The sequence below is a fragment of the Rhinolophus sinicus genome, linkage group LG10 (assembly GCF_036562045.2).
Source record: "Rhinolophus sinicus isolate RSC01 linkage group LG10, ASM3656204v1, whole genome shotgun sequence".
NCBI classification, from domain to species: domain Eukaryota; kingdom Metazoa; phylum Chordata; class Mammalia; order Chiroptera; family Rhinolophidae; genus Rhinolophus; species Rhinolophus sinicus.
This window is the reverse complement of record NC_133759.1, coordinates 39,019,645-39,032,418: the sequence shown is the minus strand read 5'-3', so window position 1 is coordinate 39,032,418 and position 12,774 is coordinate 39,019,645. Positions and strand designations below refer to the sequence as shown.

At 44.1% G+C, this 12,774-nt stretch overlaps 1 protein-coding gene across 9 annotated transcripts in view; it reads right to left on the bottom strand.

The window, feature by feature from the left end:
* Positions 1–1,537: 1,537 nt before the first annotated feature.
* The window catches only part of PXYLP1 (2-phosphoxylose phosphatase 1), a 65,384-nt gene continuing 54,147 nt past the window's right edge, over positions 1,538–12,774 (bottom strand). For all 9 annotated transcript variants that reach the window (XM_019747398.2, XM_074312931.1, XM_074312932.1 and 6 more), the window contains 2 exons: positions 8,317–8,456; positions 1,538–3,899 (listed from right to left, as the gene is read on the bottom strand). In XM_019747398.2, the coding sequence (XP_019602957.2) occupies positions 2,962–3,899; positions 8,317–8,456 (1,078 nt within the window). In that variant the 3' untranslated portion in view covers positions 1,538–2,961. The remainder of the gene's footprint in view (positions 3,900–8,316; positions 8,457–12,774) is intronic.

Genomic DNA, 12,774 nt, shown 5'->3' with positions numbered 1-12,774 from the left:
AATTACATATATTTCCTGCATTGTCATGGAAATTTTCTGTAAGAATATCTGTCAGGCAGCTCACACTGTTCTCTCTGGAGATGGGATTAGAGGAGAATTTCACTTTTGAAGTTGTTTTCAGTATCGTTTGATTGTTTTCCAGTGTGCATGTATTCATTTTAATAAAAAACAAGAAAGCAGAATATACACCTGTATACACCCCCACCTGCCATGAACTAAGCCATTAAGACAGCTACCCAGATACCAAAGACTAAATCCACTCATCTCAGTTCAGTGCTCAGTGTTTTTTTATAGAATGAAATGTCTCAGAACTTGACATTGAGGAAGATATTTTAATGCTATGCTTACCCGATGTCTTGAGAGGCTGTGTTGAGAAGCTGGAGCTGGTGTATTGAATTAAGAATAGTATATAAATGTCTAATCACTATGTTGTACCCCTGAAACTAATATTGTAGGCCAACTATAACTAAAAAATACAATTTTAAAAATATGGAAAAGAAAAAAGAAGATGCAGATTATGACGTGCTGAATGAGGAAGCACAAGCAACCCACACACGGAGGCAGCAGGTAGCTCCCTCTGCGTCTGAGCTCCCACTTAGGGGAAGTGAAACCCACCTATGGGGTCGTTTTGACTGAAGAGGCAGTTTCAATTACATTCACACAAAGGAAGTAGTCACAGGATTTATTGCTGGGGGGTGGGGGGACGGACAGGCAGCCCTCCATCCCATGTCCTGAGGAGCAGGAGATAGAAAGCAGGGTAGCAGGCACCTCTTACTTGTAGGGTGGTCGGGGCGGAGGTCACTAACTTATTGCAGGCTTAACTCGAAGCAGTTATTTTAAAAGGCGCCTGGGAAAAGTAAAGTAGGCACTGACGGTGGGCAGCCTAAACTCAAGTTCTTAGCGAAATGGCCAGACTCTGGGTGTGAGCAGGGCTGTCATACTGTGAAATGCCTCGGCCGCCATTCAGAAAAACAAAGCTGTTTTCCACAAAAGTTGTTTATCTCATCCCAGAAGCAAAACCTGCAGCTACACTTTGAATGTTGGCTCTTACCCAAAATATTTACGTTTACAAACAGAGGTGGCAAATTAATTTTTAAAATATTTTCTGATTCACTTTTGGTTTGAAATCTTCAAAGTGTGTTGAGCAGTTCTAATTGAGATATTGCAAGAAGAAGCAAAAAAACAAAAACAACAAAACTGATAGGCATTAAATACTCGAGAGACAACACAAGATTGTCAGCAATAATAGAAGCAGTTAAGGTAAATTTTAACCCAGTTCCAGGCCACCAGCTGTGCCACGTCCTCCGGGCCCACCAAGCTCTGACGCTGCTGTCAGAGGAGGAAGCAGGACTGCGGTCCGTGTCATCTCTGCTGGGCCTTGGGGCCTGGCCCTCCCTTCCCCATAGGGAGTATAGAGTTTTTTTTATTTTAAATATTGTTATTTATCCAAAGAAAGGATCAATTAAAAAAATATTGGCACTAACTTGAACAGAACTAGAGTGACTTCTAAGTACAAAGCATTAGTGGGACGTATAAGTATTCTTCAAAATTTTATTAATAGAAACAGACATATTTAAATGCAACACTGGACAAAAACAAAGAGAAAAGATCAGAATACCAATGACACGGGAGAATCTCACTTGCATGTTACATTTCTTCGCACAGAACTAGCACCATTAGTTCAGAAACCACAGATTTAATTATAAGTGCTTCTAATATATAAAATACTTTATAAAGATTACTTAACTATCTAGTAACAAAGTCCTTCCAAAAACTTATTTAAAAATCAATTCGAATTTACCTTTTGAAACTGACATAAATGGTTTAAAAATTGATCGATTTCTATGGCTTGTCAAAGAAAATAAGCCATAGTTAGTTTTATTGGAAGAAAGTGCCTGATTTCAGCTTCTGGCTCCCTTCTAACCACCAACCAGGTAGAATGAATTGAATATTACATAGGAGTAAGAGCAAATCTAAAACTGGTCTCAGAAAATATTTTCCTAGACTATAAAAATACTAAATGGAATACAAAAATTTCAGCATATACAGCAAATAGACTACAGCAGACAAATATTTAAAACATACTTAAAACTACCTTATACCACAATCATCGTGAACATCAAGTATTATTCTAATAATTTTTATGTGACTCATTCTGATTCATTGTTTATTAAGCATTGTTTTGTTATAATGTCAGATACAGACCAAATTGTGTGTTTCTAGCAGAAGTTACTGGAGGCACCGCTGAATAATTCTTGGTATTCAACTGGTTCTCAAAGTGCGGAAAGTGCGATAGTAGTAGAGCCTGTATTTTAGATCAGGGGTCAGCAAACTCCAGCCCGGGGGCCAAACCTGACCCACTGCCTGTTTTGTGCGGCCACACTCATTCATTTACATAATGTCTGTGGTGGCTTTCATGTGACAAGAGCAGAATTGAATAGCTGTGACAGAGACTATATGTGGCCTTTTGGTCTGCAAAATCTAAAATATTTACTATCTGGCCCTTTACAGAGAAGGTTTGCCAAGCCCTAGTTTAGATAAATCACTTTGGGAAATTTTTCATTGAATAAGGATAAGGTAAGATGGCTCCAGATTAAAAAAGTTTTGGCTGAGGTTTGCTGGTTCCATCATACAGTAGTACCATGGCAGATCAAAAGGATACATATTTGATTGGCAACTTTGGGCATCAGAATATTTTTCTGGCATTGTAAGCCAAGTCTGGCTATAGAAGATCAAGTACCTTCCTTTCTCTGTGAAGTAGCCATTGTGTATCAAGTAACTCATGTACCCGAGTACAGTAATATACTCACTGTTCAACCCAAATCATCTTTATGGCTCCCAAGCACAATTTCTAACCTTAAAAAAATCAATAATCTCGTACCCTTGGCAAACGCTAGAACTAGAAGCGTACCTTCCCCATCCCTCTGTAGCGACATAGATTCTATAAGTGCGGTGTACATTTCAGAATCCTTCCCTATGACATGCATCGAAATAATTAGTGCTACCACCACCCAGGGTCACAAACATGCCCTTTTTGACGAAGTGGACTAAGTTTTCAAGGGGGCACATGGGCTTGGGAGAACGCTTATGGTGGTCCTGGCAAAAAGAGGTGTGGTATGTGACATCCACACCATTGTAAAGGATCCGGACAGAATGCTCACTGGGCTTTTCTCTGTCTTGCCAGAGCTCAAAGATCAATCTGGCTGCAAACCTTGGGAACCTGGCTTCCGTCAGGCCCAGGGCACTAAGAACAGGTGACAGAGTGACATCATGCGCAGAATAGAGGGCAAAGACCTCTTCTCTCCTGCCCGCTGCGGCACGCTGCATCCGGCTGACGGTCTGATTCAGGATGGGGTGAGCGCCCAGGAGCGCATACCCCAGATACAGTTTCTTTTCCCGCCTCTCTCTCTCATCCTCTATCTGATGCGTCTTGATCACCTTGAAATGCTCCATGTCAATACAACCATTTCTGGTGCAAGGGAAGCTGACGTTGTGGCAGAAGTGGCAGAGCATAGAGTCTATGGGATTGGCAGCTCGGAGCTGCTTGGTCGGGATGTCCACGATCTTCGCCATCTCCTCATAGGCCCTCTCCAGCTGGCTATTTTTCAAGCGTAAGAGGTACTGCCGACGCTGCTCCTTTTCCAGATACTGGTTTCTCACTGGGCAATAGCAGTTTCCAGAACAGAACAGAGCACTGGGCTGGTGCCTGAAATAGATCTTCTTCCAGTCAAAATCTGGGAGAAAGCCATAAAGCAGGGCCAGCCCACTTTGTAGCGTCCGGCTTTTCCCAGTGGTCTCTAAGTACAGCTGGTCTGTGGACCAGTCATTTGGCAGGAGTTTGTGTTTCTTTAGATAGATGTCCCTCAGCAGCTGGCCATTCTGCAAATGCTGCACGACTCCTGCAACAGAGAGTGACACAAGCTTTCCTGACTACCAGCTCAGCCAAAGGAGTTGCAAAGGGAAGCTGAGTCAGTGCCCAATTCTGGAATGCCTTAGATCAGTGTAAGATCATATAACGGAGCCTGTTCCCCACTGCATGGAAGCTACAAGAATGGCTCATGTCAACTTACAAAGGGAGCCCCTTGGGGTTATCCAGGAAGGGATGAGCAGAGTGGGCCCTGTCTTCTGGACCCACAGCCTTTCTGGGGAGCATACGGGTCATCTGCCTCAATCTCTCCCTCTTGACCAGCCCCTCCCCTGGGGGAGGCCTTGTGACTGGCAGTCCTCAGGGGGTAGGACTCGCCCTGCTGGTGGGTGCCTAGCCTTTAACTGGCATGGACCTACGGAGAGCTTTGTCCCTCTGTTCAGGGACACACACAACATTCCCCAGTATACAGGGAGGGCTCGGGTCACTCAGGGAAAGAGATAAAGCTGCTTGCTGCTGCGTGGTCGTCTCACTGCTGGGACATTCCTTCTTTCACCCCATCCTCCCGACTTGCCCAGCCAAAGGCTCTCTGCTAAACTTCTAGGTTCATTCTGCCTAATTTTGCCTCATCAACAAGGACGCTCTCTCTGTACAAGTATAGAATGATCTCCCAGATACTCAGAATATTAGGGGAAAAAAAAAAAAAAAGCAAAGTGGAGAACAGTATCTTTATTATTCTCCTTTTAAATAAAAAAGGGGGAAAACAAGACTGTGCATTTGCAGTTGCCTATGTTTTGCGTAAAGAAACTGGAAGGACACACAAAAAACTAATCTCAGTGGTTACTTGAAGATTATGGGGGCACAGCAATGGGCTGGGTGGAACGTGAATAGGAGCAAGAATTCCACGTTTACCTTTTAGATTTTTTGAGTGTTGAACTACCACAGGTATAGTGATAAATTGTCTTGAAAACAAAACAAACCAAAACATAAAACAGCCTTATTTTCAAGCAGGGGAAGGTAATTAAAGATAAAAACAAGCTCACCCTCCAGCCAACGGGATGTAAGGGGATACAATTTCAGTACAAATATGAATTCTCTGAGAGTATAAACCACACGCAGACCCTATGACCAGTAATATCATTTACTCAGGTGCCCAAATGGTTTGAACAGCTTCACTGTAAAGATGAGACAACGTAAGGCTGAAATGCACGAGTCAGAGGGAACTGTTGGCCCAGGCAGGGGAATAGGTCAGGAAAACATCCACGAAGGATGTCCTACTGTGAAGAGTATTAACTGAGGGCAGAATTCCCTCAGAGATCTGGGCTGGGACAAGCCGTAGCATTTCCAAAATGATTTGCACAAAGAGGCAAACCACGAGGGACAAACATTAAGAATCTGTATCTGGCCCTACCTTGTATCCTTAGGTTACATACATCAAAGTCGGAGTTCCTGCTGTGTGCCAGATCTTTCTCCTTTCATCCTCACAAAAACCCAATAAAGAAGGCATATTATTATTCCCCCCAATTTTCCTTATTTTACAGATGAGGAAACTGAGGCCCTAAGCCATTCACAGTTGAGAAGTAGCAGAACTCATGTCCCCATCTGGCCCCAACCTTGTGCTCTCAGTTCCTTCTCACAGCACCGCCTCCCGGTATTTTCATGCAGAAACACTAAGTTCTAGCCATTTAGAGCTTCTTATACTCTCCAAACATAGCCTGCATCTTCCTGACTTAGTTTATGCCCTTCATCTTTCTCTGCCCAGAGAAACACTCATTCAGCACCTGGCTCCAATACTACCTTCTCTGTGTAGTCTTCCTTCTTCCTCCCCCACGTTAAATTAATTCCTTCCTGTTCCCATATGCTGTTGGACCTGTAGGACACTGCATCCGCTGAGCCCAGCATAGGCTAGCACATGGTAGGCATGTCCCACATGCTATCTAATTTAATTCACCACCAGCCCTGTTGGGAAGATATCATTAGCACCGTTTTATGGATCTGTCTCCTCCGAAGTCCGTGTTTATTCTAGAAGAGCCTGAAGCCTGTAGCAGTTCAGTTACTGGTCTCTATGGGCGTTGTCCCACTACCCCTGTGGGCTCCTTTAGGACAGGTAGGGGGGCGTCTTATTCATCCAGTCCGCCCCTCCCCCATACTCAACAGCTGCCAAAGCATCTTGAACAGACTAGGCCCTAATGATCAACCTGCCCTTATGTAGTTACTGTGGGGTGCCCAAAGTGTGCCAGTTACTATAAATGATTATTATAATAGCTATGCTTTTTAAATAAAATTTAAAATAGAAGATAAAATTAGCCATTAAAAGAGAATAGGGAATGGGAGCAAACAATACTGCACAAATGATTTCTAGAGTAATACTAATTTAGAAAATGATGATGATAATAAATCGAGAAGAACGGTCAGAATGAATAATTGCCTTTAAGTGTGTGAACCCCTAGTCTGCTCCACTCTAATGCTGTGCCCTCTGCTCTTCTCAGGGAACAGCCCCTGGATCCAGAGGCTGGACCCCAACTCTCAGTGCACAGCTGATGGGCACTGACCTTCAAGGATCCCATCAGATTCTCTCTCTCAAGAATTTGGACTTGCTGGTTCACCTCTGGCTCTGGCTAGGCCTGTCACTCTGTTGACAGATACATAGCAAAACCAGAGGCAGAGACAGCTAACTTGTTTTATTCCTGGTTCCAGTCTCTAGAGGTCTGGTCACACTCTTGCTGTTAGAGTCTGTAAGTCACTCTGAAACCTTGTAATAAATGTCACATTTTGGCTTGGATTGGTTTCTATTACTTGCAACCAGACTCTAAGCAGTGGTGCTCAGTAAGAATGGTTCTGCCCTCAGGGGTGGGAAGCAATACTCCTGACACCTAGTGGGTGGGGGTCAGGAGACTGGACAGTCTCAATGAGGAACTGTCCTTTGTCCCACGTAACTTCTGAATATACCACAAGGTAGTCCCACATGTGAAAGACCTGTTTAAACACTTTAGGCTAGAGCCTGCTTTTTTGTATCTATAAACACAGGGCCATTTTTGTATAACACTAACATTCACTGCGTTTTCTAGAAATGTGGTATCAATTGAGGGACATCTGTATTTTGTTTTGATCAGAACTTGTCAAAAAAATTATGTCCCAACATGTGGTACTTTAACTAGAGTCACCAATACAACATCCGTCAATCAGTCTATATTTGTAGCTGTCACAGTCACTAATCTACATTTAAGTGTAAGCCACAGATCTATTTTCTAGTGTGGGTGTGCTCAAACATGTATATTGAGGCACACAGAATTACATAATAAATTAGTTTCCTTTTGTTTCTCCTTTATAGTATAGTTAGACTACCTGACATTTTTTAAAAAATTAAGTATATAGGTATATTACCGTGTTTTGCCGAAAATAACACCGGGTCTAATATTAAGATTTGCTCCAAAAGACGCATTAGGGCTTATGTTCAGAGGATGTCCTCCTGAAAAATCACGCTAAGGCTTATTTTCCGATTGGGTCTTATTTTCAGGGAAACACGGTACAGGTATATTATATTTGAATTTGTAGGTATAAATTAGGTATATTATAATTTGAATTTTACTTCAGGATAGTTAAAGGAGCTCCACAAAATCCTTGTTAATAAAAGGGGTGCTGGATCTGGCAGGATGAGAACTCCTGTTTTAAACTAATGCAGAATCTGTGCATGTGGAACATAAAACGTTTTGACAGAACTCCCTACTCAAGGCTGGTCCTCCAGAGCCTTCAGCTTACCCCACTCTGTCACTCACGACCACTATCCCCAATAACAATGGCTCTTAAAACATGGTGAAACCCAACAGGGAAAATTAGAAGACAGAGACCTTCCTTCCATCAAAGCTGACGTCCTACCATGCTGGTGGAATAAGAAAACAGAGCATGGCCAATAGGTCCTCCTGATTCTTCCAAAAAGGCTGGTGACCAAGCAAAGATCCTTTGAGGTGCCAGACCGAAGAAGTAGGAAACAGGAACCTCTTGGCGGACCACCAGTTTGGTCTCCTCTCACAAAGGTGAGCCCACCATTAACTCACCAACCTACTTTGCAAGTGGGTTACCAAAGAATGTGCTAGTAAGATACCACTGTGTGTGTGTGCATGGGTGTGCACGTATGCACGCTCATGCATGGACACAGGAAGAAAGAGAACTCATTTCTTTGGTGGGATTATGGGTGCTTTACATTTTCCTTCCTTTTGCTTGTCTTTCCTAACTTTTCTTGCATGACCATATACTGCTTTTGGAATAAAAAAACAAGTTTTTTAATTTTTAGAAATCAGATATTTAATTAGATACCTTGGTGAACTCAGAGCTGCCAGTCCTTATTTACTCGTGTGAGCTCACAGCACCTTACCCAGAAGTATTCACTCCAAATGTGTGCCAAAGGGAAGCATGGGTGGGAGAACACGTGAGTGAAAGGCTGTCACACATACCTGTCTGCGTGAGCTCTCCCATCTCACATAGCGGGTGATTTGGGTAAAGAGGCAGAGTGTGCAAGGGGCTTTCGAAAGAGGCTCCGGATCCTTTTGACATGTGACTAACAAAAGTTTCCAGTTTGGGGTGATATGGTTTCCTAAAGAGACAACACAGAGTTTAGTGGTCAGTATGCTCTAAAACGGTCCACAACGCTTTCAGCTTCAGCAAGCAAAATCCCAAATGTGTTGAGCCCTTTCGACCAACAATAATAGGTACTGGCTCAATCACTTTTCAATTCAAATTTTGTCACCACTTGACGACGGATGCATACAGGTAAAATGCCTACTCCGTCAGGCCAGCCTGAGCCCCCTGCTCTGCTGAACTGCCTATCACTCTCGACATTAGGAGCCGGCTTTGCCCTCCACCACCAGTGCCCCAACCTGCATCCCTCTGTCTCTCTCTAGGAGGCCACGGACCCCCACCAGGAAGACACACCGAGGCTGGGAGTCCTCACTTTCTCCCTCCCCTGCCCCTACGCATGCCACCTGCCTCTCAGTCCTGCAGATGTGTCCTCCTGGGCCTTCTCCCCCTTCTCTCCTGCATCCCTGCAGCCACTAGCTGGGTTTTGGCTCAGGCAGCTTCTGTCTGGAGGGCGTGGGCTCCTCTTTGGCCTCCTTGCATCCTTATTTTGCCCCTCTAATTTTGCCTTCTCCACAGCCAGAGAGATCGACTGAAAGGCAAGCCCGACTCCACATTGCTACTCCTGGAAGGAGCCACGCATGCCTGTCAGTCTGTTCGGGTCCCATCTCATTCTGAGGCTCACGGCTCCCCAGCCTTCTCCACTCTGCTGCTGTGCTCTGGCCACTTGCAGCCCCCCAACCGACCTGTTCCCCCAACACACCTTGTTCTTCCAAGACTTTCCACAGACTGCCCCCTCCTCCTAGAAAACCCACCCCAACCTTCGCCTGGGTAACCCTTAATCCTTAACTTATGTGACCTCTGGAAAATCTCCTTTGAAAACAATTTAACTGATTAAGATAACCAAGACCTCTGCAGCTCTCTACAGTTCACTGTGCATCTTGCACATACAGTATGTCATGGCAGGCAGCGTGCTCATAAAGAGCTAACAAAATAGTTTGTTCATGAGAGCTGACATTTTTTATATTTCTGTCATGAAGTAAATGTGGTAAATCAAGATTTATCTTTCTAGTCACTAATACACAATTTTCCTGAATAACGAAATGACCTATGCATACATACACATTTTCTCTGAATAATGAGATGACTTATGAATATATACACCTTTTCTTTGACTAATGAATGGCCCACGAACGTATACACAGTTTACAGCTGAACAGAAGTAGACAGAATAGTTCCCACCTAAACTAAATAAGCATGAAAAGAAGCAAAGATAAATTGTTCTAATGGCAGACCCCTGCTGTCTGAAAGCCCAATTAATGTTGGCAATGCTTTAAAAATGACTGCCAAATGGTTTTAATATCTTTCAAAAACGTAAAGCTAAAAAAAGACTCCAGCTTTTAAAAAGTGTTTTGAAATGAGACATCCAGTATAGTTTGATAAATCACCCTGGACAGCTGCAGGGCATCTGCATAAAAACAGAGGCTATGTTATTTTTTCCTGAGGCTAAAACACGTAAGTATTTGCAAACTGGGAAATAAAATTTCCAGACTGATAATGAGGCTGCCAATATGAATCCACATACACAACGGCTATCCGTCAACAGGCGTCAAATGCTCTGCTCCAGGCCACTATGTCAGGTCTGTGATTTCTGAGGATCTGCGGGGAGAGATTTGCTGCCAATTTTAGAAATGAAATTTCACTGCTGAAAGTGTTTGCTGAGATGTCCCAGGTTTTCAGAGCATCTGACAGCGTTATGGTGTGTTCATGTTTAACTGTACTCATGAAGATTTGTTTTGGGCAGGGCGAGATGAAGATTCATGAAGAAAAACTTCGCTGCCGGAAGAGCAAACAAATGGCTGGATCTTTTCCACAGGAAGAGGACCCGGTATCCCAAGTCCCCGGGCCTGTCCTGGATCTGAATGACCAGGTCCTGCCTGTCTCGTCCACAGCTCCATCCTGGGGGCCAAGAGGGTACCTAGCACACGGTCGATACTCCAAAGAAGACATGTGGATGAATTCAGCGGGGAAGTCCCCACTCCTTAGATGCTTCCTGCAAAGTCCAAGCCTGCCACAATCTGTAGCAATGAACATGGCAAGGTCCCAGCGTGTTCATTAAAATGTCCAGATTTTGATGGATACGTTAAAGCCCATTGTGGGTGAGACTATTAACTGTAACAAAGACTCTCTTTGACCAAACTTTAGGGAGGGTCCTCCTCTGAACCCTCTTTTCAACTAGACCTCGACCTTTGGACTTATGTCTGTCTTTGCATCGCCCAGTTTCAGAAAAAATCCTGCTAAGTCAGTTTAGCCAGTATCTTCCATTCTTGATATCTGATCAAATTCCTCATACTAGGTGGTATCTGATCACCCTGGCTTGCCTTTAGCAAGAATCCTGCCAAGTTGGTTTAGCCAGAACGCCCCTCACCCTTGATGTCTTTTCCATCTACTGACCCCCACCCTGTTCCTTGGCTATAAACCCTCTCTTGTCCATGCTCTATTTGGAATTGAGCCCAGTTCTACACTGAAGTCTCTTTCCCCCTATTGTATTTGTTCTTGAATAAAATCTGTTTTTATTGCTTTGACTACGGTCTGACTCTGTTTCTTCTTTAACAGTTGCACGCTCAAATCTATTCTCTTGGGAACTTGGTTAGGTCCCATGTCTGAGGCCCTAGTGATTAGGTAGAGCCATGTGAGTAACCGCTCACCAGTGGGTTAGAAGGATGCATGCCACTTCCGGGTTTAGGCTTTCGGGTCACGGGCCTGCCCCCGTCACTCTCTTCCTTCCCTCTGGACACTATCCGGGCATGGCTGCAACCCAGGTTCAGTCATGTAGAGATCCGTAGGGCATGGTGGGAGCAACACGTGGGAGGAACCCGGACCCTGAGTGATCAAGTGGAGCCTAGTCTTACAATCTGGACTCTCGTCTCAGACCTTCACACAAGGAAGAGGCAGATTTCTTTATTTAAGGCAGTGCATTCTTGGGTCTCTTGGTTACAATAGCCTAGCCTTACCCTGACCAACACAGAAATGATTATATCTGTGATGATGAACTTTTCTTCAGGAACCTCATGTTGCAGCCTCATTGGAAATGTGCTTTCACACCGAAAATTCAAAGAAGCAAAAGGGCTACTCCCTGAAGCGTTCAAACTATTCAGGTCAGAGTTCTTGATTACATTTTTATATATGCCACAAAGCTTGAGACAGAACTCCAAGGCCAATCTGTACGCCCATGAGAAGATTTATTGTGCTCCAACTACAATCGGAGCAGTGACTAAGTTTTGCACAGAACATTAAGAAAAGCAGAGAAGATATAAGACCACTGACACTGGTGTCAGAAACCACAATTCAAAGACACTTACGTGGCTAGAAACTTGGGTGAGTTCATACCACAGATTGGTAGAGTTTACGCTAATTAAACAATTTATTATTTTATATTGTTAATAAAAATGAAATTCTAGAAAGATAAACTGAATATCCTTTTCTCAGTCTTCAGCTTTCTGGACCTGTTACTTGACACCTTTCCCTGCTTCCTGAAACTCTTTCTTTCCTTAGGTCTCATAACATCATTCTCCTGCCTTCCTCCCTGTCTGCAGCTTCTCCATCTCCGCCTGGGATCCTCCTTTCTCTCTGTGCAGTAAGGTCGGTGTTACCCAGGACTCTGCTTTTGGCGCCTCCCTCATCACTCCATCGGCTCTGTCTGGGATTCCATTTAAGCCCAAAGCTTCGACTGCCATCCACATGCTGAACTCTCAAATCATATCTCCCGGCAAGAAAAAACTCCTGGGCCCCACAACTACACGACGTATAGTATTTTCTCGAAATTATCCCTTGGATGTCTGATAATAGTTCATACTTAGTACTGTGGCCTCTCCTCATAATTTCCCTCCCATATCTCCCTTCTTCTGGGCTATTCTGTGGAGGGGCACCCCCCAATCAGAAAGCCGGGCACCATGGCCGCTCTCTCTTATCCCCACCCAACCTGTCACCAAGTCCTACCTATCCCACCATCTGTAACTCTCTCAGATCCACCCCCTCTCCATCTCAGCTGCCACTCCCTGCGTTCCAGCCTCCACCATTTATTCATTCAACAAATATTTAATTGTGCTCCTCCCATGTACCAGGCTCTGTCCTAGGCACTTGGGATACAGCAGCATTGAACAAAAACAAAAATCACTGCCCTCGGGAAACTTACATTCTAGTCTGGAGCCTGGGGAAACAGAAAACACACAATGCACACTGCGTGTGTGTGTGTGTGTTAGAAGGTACAAGCTGCTATGAAATGGTGATGCACTTATCAAAAAGAACACCAGGGTAAGAGGGATCTGGGAGACCTG